Here is a 23,154-nt window from a genome sequence, read left to right as displayed (position 1 = left end):
CATAAAGTATTACATGTGTAGTTCTACAAAACTACCAAGCCAAACAACCATTAATAAACCAACACAAATGTCAATGTTCAAAGCAGTAGATAACCGTCCATGCCATCATTAGAGTAATAACTATTAATGCATCCTTATATAAGGAGACATTTTCGTCATAAGTTATACCCATAGGGAGACGACGGACATAAAGATGTCACAACTCCCAGTTTTAGAGGCAAAATTGTAATGTCGCAAATAGGCTAGATCGATTGCTCATGGTCCAAAACGTAAATATACCAACATTTGTGGGGGAGAATAAGGAAAATTGGGGTTAGGGATAATTAAAGTTGGAAAGTTTGTGTGCACAACCCTATGGGAATGCCCCCCCCCCCCAGGTACCACGGGCCTTATTCATGAGTTGGCCATTTTTGTCGAATTCCCTGAATGTATTTCGCTAATTGTTAACTGTTGAATTGAATGGGATGGCGCCAGACTATTATGCATGCACAATGCAGCCTTATTTTACTGTCATTTTGTTTTAATATGGCTATAAACGTCATTTAATGTTTAATAACAAATTTTAAATTATTCATTGAAGCAGACTGGAATTTATCATAAATTAAGTTGCTTTCATTTCTCTTCGCAAGGTATTTTTTTTAGATTTTACCTAACTTTCAATTTAATATGGCCGACTCGTAAATAAGGCCCACATTTGACTTTTGTGGACTGAATTAAATTTTCACCGAATTTATGGGCAGATGATGAACCTTTTGATTTGTACCTGATTTCCAAAGATCCAATCGGGTCCGCGTACCACCCTGGTTCCAAGTTTCAACACCTGGGTTATCTCTGGTCCGTTGATTGGTAGACCTTCTTCGCTTATGGGATGGGCTGAGCACAGTTCTGAGAAAAAAAACGGTTGGAAGTTTTTGAAAGAAATACAGGTTCTCCCGTGACGGAAATTGTTCAATTTTAAAACCAGCATATCCACACCCTAAAAAGTCCCGGACCAGAGTTGACCCAAAAGGCGGGGATCTGTTGGGCATTTCACTATGCCGGATCAAAATGACAGTTTTCCGGGTCAAATGAAACTTATTAGAGTCAAAATGACACTTTCCCGGGTCAAAATGACACTTTTTAGAGTCAAAATGACACTTTTCCGGGTTAATAAAGTTGCACTTCTTTTACTTTTGACCCGATAAATTGTCATTCTGACCCGGAAAGTGTCATTTTGAACCGGAAAGGTGTCATTTTGGCCCGGAAGAGTGTCATTTTGATCTGGAATAGTGTCAGCCCCAATAGAACCTTGATTCCGAGTTAAATCTGACCTGGGACTTTATAGAGTGCAGTAAATTTTTAAATGAACACTCCCTCACATCAGCAAACAGCCGCCACCAAGTCAGTGAATTTCAATACTTGGGCGTTCTGCGTGATGAGTACATTGACATTCAAATGTCTTTAAACTTAATCGCCTTTGTTGAAAATGAATGAAAGTCCAGTCGATGTCGTCGAGAATAGTAGCAAGAGAAGGGTTGAACCAGAATTCAGTTTCTGTGGTATGTGCTTTTTGATTAACTTAGGAGAGAAAAAAAGGAGTACTCAAGAAAAAATATATATATAGAATATTTTGTGGCGTAAGATGTGCCACCGGTGTTCACACATTGATTTGTCTTCAAACATTCTCAAAAGAAGATAACGAAAACTGCTTACGGTACAGAACACACGAAAACACGAACACGACCACAAAGTTGTAATTCACTGCCATCATTTTTCCCTCCTTACAGTAGGCCCGCGTTGTCAGATGAAGTTCTTGAGAAGAAATGAAGCGTCTTTTGGCAAAGTTTGTGACAGACTGCAGCATAGCAACGATCGAATCGAAAGTTTCTTGGCATTCCATGTGACCTATAGGGCATGGAGGATCAGCGGGTTGACAGTTTGTTTACTACTCAGTCTTGTCATCATTATTGGGTAAAATAAGACTTCTGCTTGTCTAGCGTTGATACACAAAATGTCTCCATGGTGCCATACTAGGCTCCTTTCTACAGTTTTACACAAACATAGAAACATTTTCATAGCAAGTATATATAAGTATAACTATGGAAGAGGGTATAGCAAGGACCAACGGAATGTAGGAAGTTCGGGGGGGGGAGTTTATTTAATTTTACTAACCGTAACCGTAACCGGTGCTAAATCGTGGATCCTCACTGTAAAGCAGGAGAAGTCGCTTGATGGCGTCTACACCAGGATGCTGCGCATGGCTCTGAATGACTTCTGGAGATACCACATCAGGAACATCGACCTTTATGGCGGTCTTCTACACATCTCAGACAAAATATGGGAGGATGGCTATGGCATGCAGGCCATTGCATCCGCCACCCGGAGCTAGCAGCCCACAACACCATCCTGTGGGAGCCGACTCATGGAACTGCCAGGAGGAGGCGGAGACGAACCACGTACATCGACAGGCTGCGGTGGGATGTTGGTCTCAGTGACACGGGGAGCTGAGGACCCTAATGCTGGATAGGGATGAGTGGAGCGAGGCGACCAAGTCCCGAGTTGGTGTAGGTTAGGCTGCACCCTCGCATCGCATCGCATAGCAATTTTACTAACTTGGATCTTTCGTCTGGATTGACAAACATGTACGCTTTCACCGAATCCATGCACCGATTTACTGCAGACATAAAGCAAAGGGTTGGCAGTTTTCCATAGCACCATAGCTCCATAGCACAATGCTGAAGTCCAAACTGCTCGAGAAGAACAATCAGGGAACTTGCCCACAAATTTCAAAATCCTTCAACTGCTTGGCAGAGAAAAACACATAATCGGATTGTTAAGGTCGTACTTGTACTAAACAAATCGTGAAATTAATCGTCTCAGTGGCAAAGCATGTGGGGGAATAGAAATGTAACATTTCGGGGATTTGAGCCCCAACCTGCAGACACCCCCCCCCCCCGACAGGCGCGGTTCTAGAACCAATATTTTGGTGGGCTAGCAGAATGGATCCAGAATTTTTGTCAGGGAGGCGTGCTGAAATGTAGACCGGTTATTTTCTCCAGACACTTAGGCCTCCGAAAATCAATAGGTGGGGGGGGGAGGGGGGCTCATGCCATATTAATACAAATGCACCCTTGTCACGACTATTTCTTTATTGGGAGACCGTTCATATGTACATCATCCTTCTTTTTGCTAATGCAATTTTTTTTACGGAATTAATTTTTTTGGGGTGGGGCTAGACAAAATTTTGGGCCTAGCCCCCCCCCCCCCCCCCCCGTAGAACTTCGCCTGCTCGGTTTCGTTTTTTTATCCACTCTGTATAGCAACGTTTTAGGACAAATGAACACACATAAATACAAGAATTGCAATGCTCAATGTAAGCGAATTTGTTTTATTTCCGACATATGCATTTGACATTGTTTGATTCTTTAGGCTTTTTAAAATAACTACTCAATAGAGTACTTGCCTTACCAATCATGGGAAATAGGCCTAGTCATTATTTTCTTAGGCAGCCAATTTTACCAGCTACCAGCACCCTATCGAATAGGGAGGGGACAGGTTTTCGGTACAACCTTCTGGGAATGTACATATATTTTGTTTTTCTTATTAACGAGTGCGAGTGTACAATGAGCATTGGCGAAAAATGAGACGCCGATAACACATATAGAACACCATGCTTTTGGTCAATTTTGAGAAAGACAGACAAACAGACAGACATACCATCCGACCGACCGACCGACCGACCGACCACCAAGTGACACGTAGAAGCTTCTGCAAGAACTTAAAAATCGCATCCCGCCACTTTTGGGGACATTTCCTCCTTCTGCAAGGATACCGTCCAACCACCACACAAAATGGCGTCCACCTTGTTAGAGGAAGATGCTGTACATACAACGCAAGTGCGAGTGCGCAATAAGCTCTGGCCGTGTTACAAGATGTCTTGCATGAAAGTCTCGCTTAAAATCGGTCAAAATAATCCCTGTCAGAGCTGAAAAATGCGACGCCGAAAAAAGCGACGCCGATGGCACACATGGAACACCATACTTTTGGTCAATTTACGAGACAGAGAGACAGACTGACAAACCGACCAGCTAGTGGCATGTAAAAGCTCATGCCAGAGCTTAAAAAAGAGGAAATTTCATGAGCTATTTACTAGGAGGTAACAGCTGGGGAAAGGAGGCTACCTTTAACTTTTAATAATAAATTTATTTTGTTTATGGAAGTAGAGTACATAGCGTAACTTGCCATAATAACTGTCCTCAAAAGCACTCGATAAGCGAAATACATACATCTTTCAACACCCAATTATGTCATGAAGAGTTCGGGCTATACCCTGCCTCTGAGTATAAATGCAGCTACAGAGTACGATAGCGTCAAACTAAACCATAATAACCGCACGTTTCTTGAGCAACTTTCACCGTTTATTCATCCCGACGACAGATGGCGCCAGCATCTTGGGCGTGGCTACATGCCGGTTTCTCCCAGCAATGAGACGGGCAGTCAGCCAGTTGACTCTCAGACCCATCACAGAACACTCCCTCCATGTGGATTGTCCCCTCCCCCTGGCCGAAATGAGCCCCAGACTTGGCTTCTACAGCCCCGGAGAATCCCAGCTGACGACAGACGACCTGGACGTCATTCGTGTCCCAGTCATTGTCGCAGACTGTCCCCCAGGTCGATCTCTACTCGTCCGCTGGCGGGATTCGAACCATCGCCAACCAACCGAACCGTATCTGGTTAACAAAACAAAAGGTTTTCTTAAAAACTTTAAACCTTAAAAATGTAACGAATACAGTATTTTGCAAAGCAGCAGTACAGATTATTGGAATGAGAAATTGGGGAATATTAGTGATGAATTTAGATTTGGAAGAGGAACTATACAAAACTGTTGAAATTTCTGCGATACTTAATTTAAACGGTTTGATATCTATTTTGATATAAAGAGCAGGCAAATAGTCCTACTATATCTCGTAAGAATGACGAACTACGGTCGAAAATAATTATTGTTATGACATTTGAAATTCGGGTGTTATAATTAAGACAACTTGTTCCCTGGACAAGCTTTATTGTGTTTTAAAAGCAAGCAAGACGTAAGGAGTGGTGAGACTCTTTCTTACTGAGTTTTGGTCGGCAAACCACCCCGGCCACTTGTGAGGTATTACAGGGACGAGAGCTGGTACAGACAAACGGGCAGTCAGCCAACCGACTCTCCGTCCCTCGACACGCCACACGGTTCATCAAGATTGGTCGCTCGCTCTCTCCGTAGAACGATCCCGTCTTGATCTCCACTGCTTCTAAGAAGTTGCCGAGCTGACGACAGACGACCATGGCATCCTGGATGTCCCAGTTGACGTCACAGACTGTTCCCCAGGTCCCGTCGTGACTGATTTCCACTCGACCGCTGAGTTCGTCATCCCCGTCAACCAACCGAACCGATCCATCCAGAGATGCAGGGTTAACAAGTTTCAGGTCGTACTTCCCTTCTGCTCCCATTCGGTAATGAGCTCTAACCCCCGCGTCCCATTGTACGATGATCCAGCCGCCTGCACTTAGTTCAGAATCGACACTACCCTTACTGGGTGGATTACCGTCCTGTAACCAAGAGAGTTGTGATTTGAGCAGTAATAAGCACGATTGTTGCAGCGTACATTGGGTACTATGAGAGCGGCAACTTCGACGTAGCCAGTTTTTATGTCTTTAATCTGTCATAGTGGTGTTACCCAAAGTTATAGCTATAACATTTATTTATTCAAATGCAATGAAGTAGTTAGGTCATGTGAAAAAACGTCCTCAAGTGAACTTGTGTCTTTTCCATCAACCTAAAGACATGTAATAATTTTTGCTGACCGATGGTTGGCATGGCAAATGAGGGGCCGCTGCATTACATATTTTAAATAAAACCTAACTATGCAAAAACATACGGAATACACTTTAAAAGAGGCAACTGTTTCAAATACTAAATAATCAAGAGAAACTAACAAAATGTAAATGAAGATACCACCTTCTCACATAAATACTGGGTTTTGGGGGCTAAATGCTGTTGCCAACAAAGGTTTAAATTACTGTTTTGATGGCTGGAAAAAAATCCACGTACTTGCTCTCCCCATTTCCAGTCTGGTCCGCGTACCACCCTCGTTCCCATCTTCAGCACTTCAGATAAATCATCAGGTTCATCACCGATGGGATGACAAGCGCACAGTTCTACAAAAATAAGAATTGATTGATCAATGCATTTAGGCTTTTCACCACGAGGCCCGTCGCCAAATGCAGTGGAGGTTCTAGGGGGGGGGCTTTAGCCCCCCAAAAATTTTGTCTAGCTCCCCCGACGTACAACTGCCCCCCCCCCCCCCCCACCGGCAAAAACCTTAAGCGTCAAAATGATCTACAACAGGTTTTTTGTGGTGTGCCCCCTAGTTTGTACTGTGCCCCCCCCCCCCCTTATGCCCGGAGCTGGTGACGCAGCTGTTCACCACTCGTTTTAAAAATGCCGGTGTCATATAAAATTCGGACTCCTATGAAGTCTGGTCCCTTTTAACCTAATGACATCTCTGGCTCACATGCATCAGTGAGTTTTCACTGTACTGTTCTATTCGCTGAGGAACGCACGATGTAGTCAATTCATAGGAGTCAAAACTTCACACTACAACGGATTCGAAATAATAATTGGCTTAGCTGCTGTTGATATCTTTTTTTAATTAGTGATTTTGTTATGACAAATTGTTACACTTTCTGGCAAATTTCGTAGGTCCAGCCAATTTGTTTTTCCTAATTATGACCTACTTAAAAATGGTTAAAAAAATCTTGCACTTTCTGCCGCAGTGCACGTATACGGCCCTTATTGTAAAGGTTAAATAATGCATACTCTGCATAGAGTTGTAAGTGATATCAGTATGAAAAAAGAAACTATTCATATGAGTGTATGTTAATAACAAGTTAGGCTGCAAAAAAAGAAAACCTGTCAAAAAGTCGAAACGGATACACGTAGAAGCCTGTAGATTGTTATGTTTTAGAAAAAATTGCATTTTGGTAATACTCTTCTGGGTCTACTAAAATATTCATTCACTCTTTCTTTATAATAAAATAGCATTATAATGTCAATCTCTATTACGAAACACACCTACATTCTGGTATTTGTTGGTAATGATAAAAAAAATATTCTTAAATATTACAATACTCTTTACAACATGGCTAGGCCTATACTTCGGCTTTGATCTAAACTTTTTAGAGAGAATCTAAGATAGTCAAAAAATTCGTCTGATATTTCCAGAAGCTGTAAAATAAATTCAATCGCAGTTAATGGAAAAACTCATTTCGAAATAGTTTGTCAAACTTACGGTACAGCCCTGCAGACAATATCCACACGGCAATGTTGCAACTGATGAAACCCATTTTGTAGCTGGGTTCTCCCTCTCACTCTTCGTCCGTCGGACTGTCGTGAAAGTGAGCCGTTTGGAAGGATTCTGGCAGACCCAGAGACCGATCGAAGATCTAAGCATTCCATGACAACTATTAATAGTGCAATCGTAAGCAGCGCTGTCAGGACTCGTACCTTAATAAATAATAATGCCAATTTAGAGATTCCAAGCAATCTTTGAATGTTACAAAAATAACATTCATGAAATCTAGCCAAGTTCAAGGATACATGAACGCACATAACTCATATACAAGAATTGGAATGCCCAGCGTATGTACGAGAAAATTTATTTTCGACACGCGAATTGACATTGTTTATTCTACATGTATGCTTTTTAAATACCTGCACAAGGAAACTTGCATAGCAATCACGGGAAAAATATGTGCTTTGTTTTACCCGAAACACACATGTTCTTAAGTTCGAAATGCGGTCAGTCATTTATTTTCTTCAGACAGCCAATTTTACCAGCTACCGGCACCCGAATAGGGACGGGGCAGGTTTTCGGGTACAATATTCGGGGAACGAAAACCTTTCTTATTTTTCTTTAAAAAAAAGGGAGAATGCAAGACATCTTTTAAATTTTAATAATAACTTTCTTTTGTTCATGAAAACAGAGTACACTCCGAATATTGTGTTTAGCAATAAAACAGAATCTTGCTGTCTCGCTGTTAATATATGTTTAGCAAACAGTACACGTCCAATTCCTAAACATCGATGTTCAATTGCTAAACACTATTCATCAATGCTCTAAACATATTTAGTATTGAAACATGTTGAGTATTTAACTATGTTTTCAAGCTGATTTCAAGAAAGCGTTTATAGAGTATATGTATATATAGCGTAACTTGGCATAACAAAGGGACAGAGTATAATGTCCGCAACGTTGAGTCTAAACCGGTTCTTCTCAACACAAACTCAACTTGCCATAACTGTCCTCGAATATATTCAACAAGCTAAATGCATGTATCTTTTCAACACCTTATTCTGTCATGAAGTGTTTGTAGTTCGGTTTATACATGCACTACCTCTGAGAATACATGCTGCTACAGATTATGATATAGCGTCAAACTAAAAACTAAACCATAATAACCGCAACTTTCTTGAGTAAACTTTCATGGCTTATTCATCCTGACGACAGATGGCGCCAGCATCTTGGGCGTGGCTACATGCCGGTTTCTGCCAGCAATGAGACGGGCAGTCAGCCAGTTGACTCTCAGACCCATCACAGGAAACTCCCTCCATGTGGATTGGCCCCTCCCCCTGGCCGAAATGAGCCCCGGACTTGGCTTCCACAGCCCCTGAGAATCCCAGCTGACGACAGACGACCTGGACGTCACCCGTGTCCCAGTCGTTGTCGCAAACTGTCCCCCAGGTCGCATCACGGTAGATCTCTACGCGTCCGCTGGCGGGATTCGAACCATCGCTTACCAACCGAACCGTATCTGGTAAACAAAATAATGATTTATTAAAAACTTTTAACCTTAAAAGTGTAAACGACTACAGTGTTTAGCATAGTAGCAGTACAGTTTATTCGAATGACGTTAAACGTAAGGGTTGAGTAAGAAAGCATTTTTATGATGGCAAGTCATGTGAAAAATTATGTTCAAACTGAGAAATTGAGGGATATTAGTGATGAGTTTAGATTTGGAAGAAGAATTATGCAAAACCATCAAATATTGTGCGATACTTAATTGAAAGACGGTTTTATATCTGTGTTGATATAAAAAGTAGGTCTATATTATATTCCGTCAACATGACGAACTACTGCCGAAAATAATTATTGTAATGACAAGTGAAATTCTGGTGTTATATTAAGACAACTTGTCACCTGGATAAGCTTGGCAATACGATTACATTGAAAGTAAGGAGAGATGACAGTTTTTCTTACTGAGTTTTGGTCGACAAACCACCCCGGCCACTTGTGAGGTATTACAGGGATGAGAGCTGGTACAGACAAACGGGCAGTCAGCCAACCGACTCTCCGTCCCTCGACACGCCACACGGTTCATCACGATCGGTCGCTCGCTCTCTCTGTAGAACGATCCCGTCTTGATCTCCACTGCTTCTAAGAAGTTGCCAAGCTGACGACAGACGACCATGGCATCCTGGATGTCCCAGTTGACGTCACAGACTGTTCCCCAGGTCCCGTCGTAATTGATTTCCACCTGACCGCTGAGTTCGTCATCGCCATTCGCCAACCGAACCGATCCATCCAGAGATGCAGGGTCAACAACATCTACAAGTTTTAGATCGTACTTTCCATTTTTCCCCATTCGGTAAGCTTCTCTATTACCTGTATCCCACTCCACCCGGACCCAGCCATTGTCATTTAGTTCAGCAATGATCCGCCCTTCACCGGGTGGAGACCCGTCCTGATTTAAAAAAAAAATATATATATATATATATATAAATATATATATATATAGGGGGGCCTATGCAATGAAATCGTCATCTATTTACAATCCACAGTGCTCGATGCATCTCTGCAGAGCTATAATAATATGCAATAAATTCAGGATATGAGTTGTAGCGTCTATGTAATGTGTGTATTTTTTTCGTTTAAAGCAACAAAAGTGCTCCAAATCCAAAGAAGGGTGCTGAAAAACTAACCTGATCAAGTCTCAGCTCAGCTTCAGCTGTATATTCCGACAAAAACAATATTCCAGGATCTTGAATTCAAATAAAAAGTTGCTGAGTCATGTTTTGAATTGGGCCTGAATTCAGCGCGTGTCAACGCTTGCGCGCACTTCTTTTTTTCGCCGAATAAGATAACGAACTACTAACGCACAATTGAAATTTCCAACGATGCATCTTTAGACGCATCGTTGGAAATGCCTTCTTTCATTCATTTCTTCAAAATGACACACTTGCCATAAAGAATTGTTTCACAGGGAGTTTTAAACCAAGTACACTTTTCAACAATAATTTCGTCGGTTATTTTTTGGATAGCTGCAAATTATGGACTGTACCTTAAATCAAACTTTGGCATATTTGTCAGCTGGACAGACTGTTTCGATTGTTTCTACTGAACAGTGCCTTACGGTACGAAACAGTCTGTCCAGAAGAAACATATGAAAAAGTTTGATTAACGCATATCCTGAATCGATTGTTTACATATTCATGCCAAAATTTGATTAGCTCATATTCTGAATTTATTGCATGATGCATATGTATACATGTATATTATGTCTAATATTCGAGATTTGAAAGACAGTTGGGATTCTCCTTCATTGGCAATTAATAAATTTGAACGAAGATCCTCATTAAAGTTTAATTGGTCATTTTAATAAGAAAACTTGTCTGTACTTATCGGCAAACGATGAACCTTTGGTTTTGTACCTGATCTCCCCACGTCCAATCTGGTCCACGTACCACCCTGGTACCAATCGTAAACAGTCTGGCTATCTCGGATTCGCTGAATGATGGACCTCCTTCGCTTAAGGGATGGGCGGAGCACAGCTCTGAAAAAAGAGGGAATGTAAAGTTTACCCAGCACATTTCCACCCAAAAAATAAGGCCTTTTAAGAACGAATGCTCCCTCACATCAGCATTCAATCGTCATAAAGAGTCCTATGACATTGATACCTGGGCATTCGCATGATGAGTAAGTTCAATGGGCTTTCAAATCCATCATTTTTGTCGAAACTGATATGATCAAGCCAATGTCGTCATAGCAAGAGCAATGTAGAGCAAAAATTCAGTTTCATGGTGTAAATTATTTTTAGTGTTTGTATTCAATTTCGCTTCAGTAGTATGTGATTTTTTATTTGATGAAGGAGAAAAAATGGTCTTTTTTTTTCTTTTCGAAAAAAAAAAACATCACGAAATAAATATACAAGTTCAGTTTAACGATGTCTCACCGCAGTCACATAATCAATGACTTCCTAAAATATTCACAAGAAGATAACGAAAAATACTTACGGTACAACACCGAAAACACCAACACCACCACAAAGTTGCTATTCAATGCCATAATTATTTACCCCTCGTCACAGTAAGCCTGCGTTGTTCGATGAAGTTCTTGTGAAGAAATGAAGAATGGTTCCGCAAAGTTTCTGATAGACTGCCAAGACCAAATGGAAAGTTTCTTGGCATTCCATGTGACTAATACGGCATGGAGGATTGGCGACCTCGTACTTACGAGGGAAGGAAAACACGCATAGGTTGTTTACCAAGTCGTTTGGAGTGATGAAACGTACGAGACACACGACATTTGCTAGTATATCAAGAGTGTTGGTGTATTTAGTGAATATCCCCAGGTGAACGAAATCATTTATCGCAAGTATTATAACAGTAGGAGGACCAACGGAGCGTCGAAACAAAGTGTAATTTAAAACAACACGTGATGTTTCACCCCTTCAACATCTCCCCCATCTCGAGGGACAAACAGGTTGCAAGCCAAGCCGCTGTAGGCCTACGCATTAACCCAACCCCTGCACCAGTTCGGATATACTGCATTCGCTGAGCTAAACAGATGCATGGCAGATTTTCTACACTGTTACATATAGCATAATGCTGCAGTCAAGACTGTTCGAGAGAATAATCAGGGAACTTGCCCACAAATTTCAAAACCTTCAACTGACAAAGTCATAGCACACTCGGACTGCTGTGATATGGGACATGGTGTTTGTACACACAACAATCAAGAAGGCAGTTCCCACCGTCCCAACAGTCAATAACTTGTTACACCCTATATCGTGCAAAAATAAATGGGAAACATGAGATGTGCAAATAACACTGCAGGTACAAGTGCAAGGAATGAAATAAAATCGTCGCAATGCAACCTTTGTCATGAAATACTCCTTTGCAACCTCGAGGGGCGTGACCACTCCCTTCGCTGTGCGACATGTGCCGCTGTGGCGCTTATGGCGCAAAGATGTGCTAAAGCGATATTTTGGTGCCGCAAATGTAGTTTTTGTAAACTTGACACGTGATCGCTCAAGGCCAATGAACTTACAGACAAAATATAACAATTTAAGATTGACTCTAATTTATTGATTCTTGTCCAAACAAGTTTGTGAATGTGAACTCGTTCCCAGTACTCTTTACCCTAAATCACCTCTCTTCTCATCAAATGACAATCATTAAAGGTAGAGACATCGAAAACAGGTGTATTTCAAATATTAAGTAAAATTTGTTGCATTTGTATTAAAAAAAACGCATGAATTAACAGTCCATAATGAATGTGACAATATTGTGGCTTCACTTGTTTAATGACGGAAAAACGCCACCGCGTATTTAAATGACTGCATCAAGAATTCTTCACATAGTATTGAACTCCACATGGATATAAAGATTAATTCAGCTATAAAAAGTAGCATCTTTATTGTTATGGTCCAAAGAATTTAATCTAGCATGTAAAAAATGCCGTAAAATTATTTTCTACAGAACTTTTCCACATTTAGTTTTGCTCGCCTACTATGTATAAACAATGTATAAACATTCAAGGTGGCACTATGACCTATTTCGTTTGAAATCAATTCTTGATTACACAAAGAAAATTGCCTCAAGCAGGATCTGAACCCACAATCTCCAGAATACTGTACCTGTGCTGTACCAACTTAGAACATGCACTTTGCAACTTGCAGAGAAACCCCGCAATTATCATTCATTCTTTGTTGCCTCAATGTCACCCGTGGAAAGAGATAAAATAATAATAATCACCAATATCACAGTCTACCCCTTCAGAGGTTTCCAAAAATGTGTCGGGAAAAAATAAATATGACTTTCTTTCTTTTTTCTCTCATGACTCAAACATGGAAAACTAGGGCCTAACCCCCCCCCCCAAAAAAAATCCAGACCTCAAAATTTAACCAAAATATGTTTTAGCCTAGGCGTGCTTTGAAGCTGAACAATTTGCTGTCCAGGACAAGGTAATATAGGTCCAGGAGAGCATTACTGGGTGTCGAATGCCCCATTACATAACGGCTGTGTTATTTACACACCATGCCAGTTATGCCTTCCCACAAGCATCAGCTAAACCTGATCACCCCAAGAAAACAAAATCCAAGCCAAAACGACCTTCCAAGTTTTTTGTTTTCTTTGACCATATGGAGCTATTAGCTCATGCTTTGACCAAGGACCATGACCAGTGCACACTACTTGAAATCAGAACGCTAAGGTCAAACATAAATGAGTCAAAAATCAAATAATTACAAGGCACCATGAATTAAGACGACAAAGTAGTAAAAAAAAGAAACACACTCAATTTTGGTATATTTATTGACTGCCTGTGATAATTTGACACTTCGATGTGGAGCAGGGGGGAAATCATTATAAATCATTCACCTACTCAATTCAAGGTCAACCCAGGTTGTCGACTCGGTGGACAAACAGGCGTGCAGGTGTGGGTCAAAAAGAATACATGTATAGGCACTAAGGGAACATGATAGGGGAAAAGGTACTCTTTAATCACACGAACATAGAAAAACTCTGGGGAGATGATGCATGCAACATTTTATGGGCTTCCAAATGTGTAATGAAAGTGACTTTTGAACTTCTACTAGCAACTCACATAAGGACAACCATATGTGACTGTCATTCAAGTCAGTTTTTGACTGCAACATTTTGACTACAGAAACAGGCAGCGTTATCAGTAAAGGCAAGTCTTATGGACCCAAAACAAATGGACTGTGCGGTCACTAACACATATTTGCATGGGCGTCGCCAGGAATTTTTTCTAGAGGGGGGCAAAACATATTTTTCCAAAAAAATGTGTATTTCTCAATATCAGTTTTCGCGGGGGGCAGGGACATTCCCAGTGTTTTAGTACTCGAACTCGGTACACGTACTCGAGTACTACTCGAGTACTTTATTGGAGTACTCGTACTCGAATGTCGAAGTACTCGTACTCGAAATGACGGTACTCGTACTCGGGCAGCAAAGTACTCGTACTCGACATGTCGAAATTGTACTCGATCATTAAAGTACTCGTACTCGAAAAGCGGTACTCGGGGGGGGGGGATGTTATAGCGTCACTTACCATGGCCTTATTTTACCGATACTTTCAGTTTAAAATGGTTGATTGGCTTGTTGAGAAGTCGAGATTTCCTGATTTTCTTCTGTGCAAGTCCAGACAAACACATTTAACAGCTAGTGGTGAGTGGGTCTGTATATCTGTCTGACTGGGCCTGGGCCAAAATAAGCACAATGAACCATCATTGCGGTATGGCCGTATTCAGAAATAGAAGTAGTCGTACTCGTTCTCGTACTCGGAAGTACTCGTACTCGTACTCGGAAGTAAAAGTACTCGTACTCGGAGACCCGTTCTTGTACTCGGATGTACAAGTACTCGTACTCGTACTCGTACTCGGCAACCTAAGTATTCGGGAGTACTCGTTACTCGGAAAAAAGTACTCGTCTCAACACTGGACGTTCCCCCACCCCATTAAATTTACACCACTTTGACTTTTTTTGTTGTTGCCCATGCACATTTGTGAAATCTTTTCCTATATCTGGTAGATGAAGGTTATGTTCTCTAGCATGCTGGGAAAGAGATTTAAATGTAGAGACGACTATTTGCAGCTATCCAAAAAGTGACAGACCAAATTACTGTTAAAAAGCTTCTTGGTTTAAAGGTAGTAATTAAACTAAACCCCCAGTGAAATTATTCCTTCTGGCATGTTGTCATTTTAAGAAAACAATAAAACAAGGTCACTCCCAAAGATGTGTCAATTGACACATTTTTGGAAATTTCCGTTAGTAGTTGGTTTTGTGATTAGGGGAATCCGTGAATGGATGCGCGCAAGTGATGACTCGACGCAAAGGCGCACGTAGTTGCTATTATTCATTGGTTCAGTGCGTGACATCGTGTCGCTGCAAACGGCTGAATGAGAACGTGTCCCCGACGCTGATTTCAGGCGCAATTCAAAATATGACTTGTCAATTTTCGAATTGAAATCGAGTTCCTAGAATATTATTTTCTCGGAATATACAGTATTCACTGAGCTATAAACTTCATCAGGTTAGTTAAAGGGAATATACAACATTTGCAAACATTGAAAAATAAAACTACCAAGTTTTTACGAAATACCTTACTAAGATGTTGGTAAATGACAGTCAAAAGCATCCTGTAAAGTTATGGCACCTGGTGTGAAGTCATTTTCAAGAAAATGGTATTTTTGTATACGTTTCCAGCAGTGGTCGGCCGACCATCGTTGCAAAAACCTAACTATTTTGCAACTACTGCTCCAAATTTACCATTTTTTATTCAGTTCAAATTTTGTTTGCTATTGGTTACATATTTTGAACGGGTGCAGGCCAGCTAGACTGGTTCCCTTACCTTACAATTTTCCGGCATCTGGAAATTGATCCATTTTATCTTTAGTGGAGTCAGGGAACCAGACTACTCAAACATTTTTGTTTTTCTTGGTTTTTCCAGCATTTTCGAACAAAAACCTTCAAACATGTCAGTGTAACAATATTTGATCCATTATACTCCCCCTTCAAATAGTTCGTTTCTGAAAATTACAGCAAAAATTGCTTCAAACGAAAAAAATGCACCAATTACAAAGTCACTCTGCCTTTAAAATTACAGAAAAGGGTATTGGTTTGAGGATGTCATTCTTTATCTTTTCTAAGGCTGTCATCTGTATGTAGGTAATACTTCAGCTCTGCAGCGCAGTTTGGTAATAAAGTTATACACAGTTCAATACCTCGTCTGCAAGAATCAAAATTACATGACAGCATTTGCTGCATGTGGAGCAACCGTAGGTCATTTTTGTACATTGAATGAGAAGTTGCAAGTGTTGCAGATTCTATCCGGGAAATGGTTCTACTTTCACGTCTCTTGGGTTAACTTAAGGTCGATCAGTTGCAACTTTAGATGATGCATCCAACAGACAAGTGCAGGGGAAGTAGATGTGCTATTTTAAACGATAAATTTGTGCAGGCGGGAAAAACATGAGAGGCACGTACATGAAAATGAGAATTCGAGGGGGAAAATAGACTAATAGGGTCAGCCAAAATTTGTTACGCCATGAAAACCAGCAGGGGAGGGAAATTGGCAGTCCAAAATTACAGTCCCAAAACAGGCAAATCATATTTACATACGCAGTCTGTACCTGTTCAGGCTATTCAAAAAGCAGACGTCAAAATACATAGGCCTAACACAAGGATCAGGCGTATAAAATACTTTATTATTCATCTGCATTGTGGAAAGAAAAATGAGGTGCGTGTAAAGGATTTCACCTTTGTGATCAAAATCTAACTTTGAAAAACATGTTTGAAAAAGTGCTTAAAACGTCCATTTGGCTTGATTTTAAAATGCAGTTTAATTCTTCCTTAGATACTCTCGAACCATAGCAGAAGACCATCTCCGTCAAAATCCATCGCTCAATCTGCTTCACATAATGGTGCTGGTGGATTTTGATGGACTTGGTACGCCGTGGCTTTTTCTGCTAAAAAAAAATGAGGGATGAATTTTGATGGAGTTGGTCAGGTTAAGTTCTTACATTTTGGTTTTGTTCGCATCTGAGTTCCTACCTCTCTCCGTAGAACAATCCCGTCTTGATCTCCACTGCTTCTAAGAAGTTGCCGAGCTGACGACAGACGACCCTGGCATCCTGGATGTCCCAGTTGACGTCACAGACTGTTCCCCAGGTCCCGTCGTGGTTGATTTCCACCTGACCGCTGAGTTCATCATCCCCGTCCACCAAACGAACACGCGCATCCTCAACACAAGGGCGGATCCAGGGGGGGGGGGGCCAAAGGGGGCCATGGCCCCCCCCCCCCCCCCCCCCCCCAAAAAAGAAACCAATTTTTTTTTTTTTTTTAATGTGACATCGCAATAAAGGCAGGCAATGAGTACACCACCATCTTTTCCTCAAAAAAATTGGTTAAAAGGGTCAGAAATTGCCTCAGATCGCACCACAGAGCATCTAGAATCCAAAAATTTTTCGGGGCCCTAGCGGGCCCCGAACCCCACGCCGTAATTTTTTAGACCCACTTTTTGGGGGGACCAAAATTTTTTTTGGCCCCCCCAAAAATTGGGTTCTGGATCCGCCCTTGCCTCAACAAGTTTCAGGCCGTACTGCCTGTCTGCTCCCATTTTGTAATGGTTTATGTGCCTGGTGTCCCATTGTACATAATTCCAGCCGCCACTGAGTTCACTGTCCATGCTACCTTCACCAGGCGGATTACCGTCCTTTCACAAAGAGAGTTTTAATTTGAGTTAATAAGCCCAAAGTCGTTGCAGCCTAAATTAGGTATTCTTAGAGTGGCAACTTCAACGTGGCCAGTTTGTTATGTCTTTAACCTTTCACGGTGTTATTGCCCTAAGTTATAGCAATAGCATATATTTATTCGAATAATAATGCAACTGAAGTAGCTAGGTCATGTAAAAATGCCCTAAAATGAAATGCACCTTTTCCATAGACCCAGTGATACGTAATAGTTTTTGCCAACCGATGGCTGGTATGGCAAATTAAGGATAGGCCTATAAGCGGCTTTTCAAAAAATGTAAACAAAGTAATAAAACAAAACAAAGCAAAACAAAAAAGTTAAAGAATAAACAAAGAATATAATTTTTATATATAATACAGGCAACTATTTCAAACACTGAATAATCATTACAAACTACCTAAAATAGAACAAAAGATACCACCCTCTGAGATAAATACACATTTTTTGTTAGGAAAGTTTCCAACCAAGGTTTAAATTAATGCATTGATGGCAATATAATGCATGAGTGCTGGATAAAAGTCTATATACTTGATCTTCCCATTTCCAGTCTGGTCCGCGTACCACCCTCGTTCCCATCTTCAGCACTTCAGATAAATCATCAGGTTCACCACTGATTGGATGACCAACGCACACTTCTATAATTAAAAGAATGGACTGTGATCAATGCAAATAGGCTTTTCACCAGCCGTTTTAACACATGCCGGTGTCATATGAAATTCGGACTCCCATTAAGTCCGGTCCCTGTTCGCCTTATATGGCATCTCTGCCTCACATGCATCAGTGAGTTCCCACTATTCAGTTCGCACAGCCATGCACGATGCAGTCAATGAGTCCGTTTTCATAGGAGTCACAAATTCACACTACAACAGAATAAAATAATAATGGGCTTAGCTGTTAATTGTCGGTACTTTTGATTCTGAGAGATTTTGCGTGTTTTTGCCAATGTGAAACCAGCCAATTTTTTATTTTTCCTAATTAGGACTTACTAAATAATGGTAAATCTTGCACTTTCTGCCTCAGTGCACGTATACGGTTTGTATTGTAACGGTTAAAACAATGCATTCTCTGCATAGAGTTGTAAAGTGATATCAGTATGAAAAAAAGAAGAAACGATTCATATGGGTGTATGTTATTAACAAGTCCGGCTGTAATTGTTACTGAAAACCCGTCAGAAATTAGAAACAGATACATGTAGTAGCCTGCAGCTTCCTATGTTTTTTCGGAGTGTTTCGTTTTGGTAATGATAAAAAAAAAACTCTTCTGGGTCTACTAAAATATTCATTCTTTCTTTCTTTATTAAATTTACATTCGAATGTAAAGCTCTATTTAATTAAATAGTACAATTTGCAAAATACACCTATACTTTCTGGTATTTTTTGGTAATGATAAAAACTCTTCTGTCTACTAAGATAATAAAATACTCTTTACAACATGGCTAGGCCTATATACTTCGGCATTGATCTTAACTTTTGAGAGACAATCTAAGATAGTCCAACAATTCTTCTGATATTACCAGATTCTGTAAAATAAATTGATTCGCAGTTAATGGACTAAAATCGTTTTGAAAAGGTTTGTCCTACTTACGGTACAGCCCTGCAGACAATATCCACACGGCAATGTTGCAACTGATGAAACCCATTTTGTAGCTGGGTTCTCCCTCTCACTGTCCGTCCGTCGGATGATAGTCGTAAAAGTGAGCCGTTTGGAAAGATTCTGGCAGACCCAGAGACTGATCGAAGGATCTAAGCATTCCATGACAACTATTAATAGTGCAATCGTAAGCAGCGCTGTCAGGACTCGTACCTTGTTATAATAAACAATAATGCCAATTTAGAGATTCCAAGCAATCTTTGAATCTTTGAATCTTTGAAAAATAACATTTATTAAATCTAGCCAAGTTCCAGGATACATGAACGCACATAACTCATATACAAGAATTGGAATGCTCAGCGTATGTACTAGAAAATTTATTTTCGACACGCAAATTGACAATGTTTATTCTACATGTATGCTTTTTAAATACCTGCACAAGGGAACTTGCATAGCAATCACGGGAAAGATATATGTTCTGTTTCACCCTAAGCACACATGTTCTCAATTTCCTAATGCGGTCAGTCATTTATTTTCTTCAGACAGCCAATTGTATCAGCTACCGGCACCCGAATAGGGACGGGGCAGGTTTACGGGTACAACATTTGGGGAACGAATTTTTTTCTAACAAAAAAGGGAGAATGTAAGACATCTTTTAACTTTTAATAACTACTTAGTGGAGTACGCTCTAAACATTGTGTTTATAGCAATAAAACAGAATATTGCTGTCACTTTGTAAACATATGTTTAGCAGCTAAACAGTACATGTCCAATTCCTAAACATCGATGTTCAATTGCTAAACACTATTCATTAATACTCTAAACATGTTTAGTATTGCAATATGTTTAATATTTTTAAATACCAAACTTAGTTAAAACTATGTTAAAAATAGTTAAAACTATGTTTTCTAGCTGATAGAAAGAACGCGTTTAAAGAAAGAATGTATATAGCGCAACTTGGCATAACAAAGGGAAAGAGTATAATTTCCGCAACGTTGAGTCTAAACCGGTTCTTCTCAGAACCAACACAAACTTAACTTGCCATAACTGTCCTCGAATATATTCAACAAGCTAAATGCATGTATCTTTTCAACACCTTGTTCTGTCATGGAGTGTTTGTAGTTCGGTTTATACATGCACTACCTCTAAGAATACATACTGCTACAAGCTATGATATAGCGTCAAACTAAAAACAAAACCATAATAACCGCAACTTTCTTGAGTAAACTTTCACGGCTTATTCATCCTGACGACAGATGGCGCCAGCATCTTGGGCGTGGCTACATGCCGATTTCTGCCAGCAATGAGACGGGCAGTCAGCCAGTTGACTCTCAGACCCATCACAGGCCACTCCCTCCATGTGGATTGGCCCCTCCCCCTGGCCGAAATGGGCCCCAGACTTGGCTTCCACAGCCCCGGAGAATCCCAGCTGACGACAGACAACCTGGACGTCATCCATGTCCCAATCAATGTCGCAAATTGTCCCCCAGGTTGCATTACGGTAGATCTCTACGCGTCCGCTGGCGGGATCCGAACCGTCTCCAACCAACCGAACCGTATCTGGTAAACAAATTAAGATTTTCTTTAAAAGTGTAAACGACTACATTATTTAGCAAAAAAGCAGTACAGATTAATCGAATGAATTTTAAATTTACGCGTTGAGTCAGAAAGCATCATTATTATGGCAACTCATGTTAAAGAAATTATGTTCAAATTGAGAAACTGAGGAATATTAGTAATGAATGTACATTTGGGAGATGATTAATACAAAACTCTTGATATTCAGTTGACGGTTTGATATCTGTGTCGATATAAAAAGTAGGTCTATATTATATTTCGTAAACATGACGAACTACTGCCGAAAATAATTATTGTAATGACAAGTGAAATTATTCAGGTGTTATATTAAGACAACTTGTTACCTGGATAAGCTTTATTGTGCAATACTATTAAATTAAAAGTAACGAGAGATGACAGTCTTTCTTACTGAGTTTTGGTAGTCGGCAAACCACCCCGGCCACTTGTGAGGTATTACAGGGACGAGAGCTGGTACAGACAAACGGGCAGTCAGCCAACCGACTCTCCGTCCCTCGACACGCCACACGGTTCATCACGATCGGTCGCTCGCTCTCTCCGTAGAACGATCCCGTCTTGATCTCCACTGCTTCTAAGAAGTTGCCGAGCTGACGACAGACGACCATGGCATCCTGGATGTCCCAGTTGACGTCACAGACTGTTCCCCAGGTCCCGTCGTGATTGATTTCCACCTGACCGCTGAGTTCGTCATCGCCATTTGCCAACCGAACTGATCCGTCTAGAGACGCAGCGTCAACAAGCTTCAGGTCGTACTTTCCCTCTGCTCCTATTCGGTAAGTGTGTCTTTTCCCCGCGTCCCATTGTACCCAGTACCAACCGGGAGTACTGTATGGGCCGTCGACACTACCCTCCCCAGGCGGATTACCGTCCTAACACAAAGAGATTTGTGATTTGAGTCAGCAGGATACCTTCATAAGCACAACATAATGCATGCGTAGTTCCAAAAAAACACGAAGTTAACCGACCATTAATACACGAGTACTATTTAAAATGTTCAAAGCAGTTTCTAACCATTCATTCTACCATTAGAGTAATCCGTTGCAACGTACAACGGAGCCCGGTTGTGCTGTTGGCAACGGGCGCAGATTTCCTCATATACACACAGGTTCCGAGAAGGCAACGTATTTTTTTCTCCTTTCCTCATTCGGCAACTGTTCGTGTTGCCTGCTATAACCCGCTTCACCTCGACACAGCCATTGTTTTCAACATTGGTCCGGCGTTCACTCTGTGGAGTACCGTCCCAGCGAAAAAAACCCTAATATTCGAAATTTACATACATACGCGTAGCTTTTCAAACTTTATTTCAATTTGTGGGACTCTCTTTACCACTATAGACTGGATAACGAAGATAGCTTTACAACTGGAAAATGATGAACCTTTGGATTTGTACCTGATCTCCCCATTTCCAATCTGGTCCACGTACCACCCTGGCACCAATCGTAAGCAGTTTGGCTGTCTCGCTGATTGGAGGATCTTCTTCGCTGATGGGATGGGCGAAGCACAGCTCTAAAGAAAGAAGGAATGTAACTTTATCCACCAAAAAAATAATACCTTTTTAATAAAGAACGAATGCCTGCCACATCAGCATTCAATCGTTATAAAGAGTCCTTCCATTTTGATACCTGAGCATTCGCGTGATGAATAAGTTCCATGGCCTTTCAAATCCATCATTTTCGTCGAAACTGAATGAAGATCAAGCCAATGTCGTCATAGCAAGAGTAATGCAGAGCAAGAGTTCATTTAATGGCTTATAGTTTGTTAGCGTTTGTATTCAATTTCGTTTCAGTGGCAAGTGCTTTTTGATTCGAGGAAGGAGAAAAAAAGGTGTTTTTTCTTTCCGAAAAAAAAACCCCAAATCATCAGGAATAAAATATACACGTTCATTTTAACGATGTCTCACCGCAGTCACATAATCAATGACTTCCTAAAATATTCACAAGAAGATAACGAACAATACTTACGGTACAACACCGAAAACACCAACACCACCACAAAGTTGCTATTCAGTGCCATAATTATTTACCCCTCGTTACAGTAAGCCTGCGTTGTTCGATGAAGTTCTTGTGAAGAAATGAAGAATGATTCCGCAAAGTTTCTGATAGACTGCAAAGACCAAATGGAAGTTTCTTGGCATTCCATGTGACTAATAGGGCATGGAGGATTGGCGACCTCGTACTTACGAGGAAGGAAAACACGCATAGGTTGATTACCAAGTCGTTTGGAGTGATGAAACATACGAGTCACACGACATTTGCTAGTATATCAAGAGTGTTGATGTATTTAGTGAATATCCCCAGGTGAACAAAATCATTTATCACAGGTATTATAACTGTCGGAGAAGATATAATCTGGCAAGGACCAACGGAGCGTCGGAACAAAGTCTAATTTTAAAACAA

The 23,154-nt window shown here is 40.8% G+C and overlaps 1 protein-coding gene across 1 annotated transcript in view; it reads right to left on the bottom strand.

The window, feature by feature from the left end:
- Nucleotides 1-22,862, bottom strand: part of LOC119720397 (deleted in malignant brain tumors 1 protein-like) — a 49,278-nt gene extending 26,416 nt beyond the window's left edge. The window contains 17 exon segments of the mRNA XM_038190061.1: nt 764-885; nt 2,152-2,250; nt 4,400-4,653; nt 4,655-4,709; nt 5,094-5,568; nt 6,071-6,177; nt 7,391-7,525; nt 8,512-8,832; nt 9,279-9,762; nt 10,730-10,851; nt 16,045-16,049; nt 16,874-17,020; nt 19,237-19,375; nt 20,402-20,722; nt 21,150-21,627; nt 22,149-22,264; nt 22,720-22,862. Coding sequence (XP_038045989.1) covers nt 764-885; nt 2,152-2,250; nt 4,400-4,653; nt 4,655-4,709; nt 5,094-5,568; nt 6,071-6,177; nt 7,391-7,525; nt 8,512-8,832; nt 9,279-9,762; nt 10,730-10,851; nt 16,045-16,049; nt 16,874-17,020; nt 19,237-19,375; nt 20,402-20,722; nt 21,150-21,627; nt 22,149-22,264; nt 22,720-22,771 — 3,432 coding nt within the window. The 5' untranslated portion in view covers nt 22,772-22,862.
- Between the last annotated feature and the right edge of the window lie 292 nt (nt 22,863-23,154).

This window comes from Patiria miniata, unplaced genomic scaffold, assembly GCF_015706575.1.
Source record: "Patiria miniata isolate m_02_andy unplaced genomic scaffold, ASM1570657v1 HiC_scaffold_9, whole genome shotgun sequence".
Lineage (NCBI taxonomy): Eukaryota > Metazoa > Echinodermata > Asteroidea > Valvatida > Asterinidae > Patiria > Patiria miniata.
This window is presented reverse-complemented; position numbering and strand designations above follow the sequence as displayed.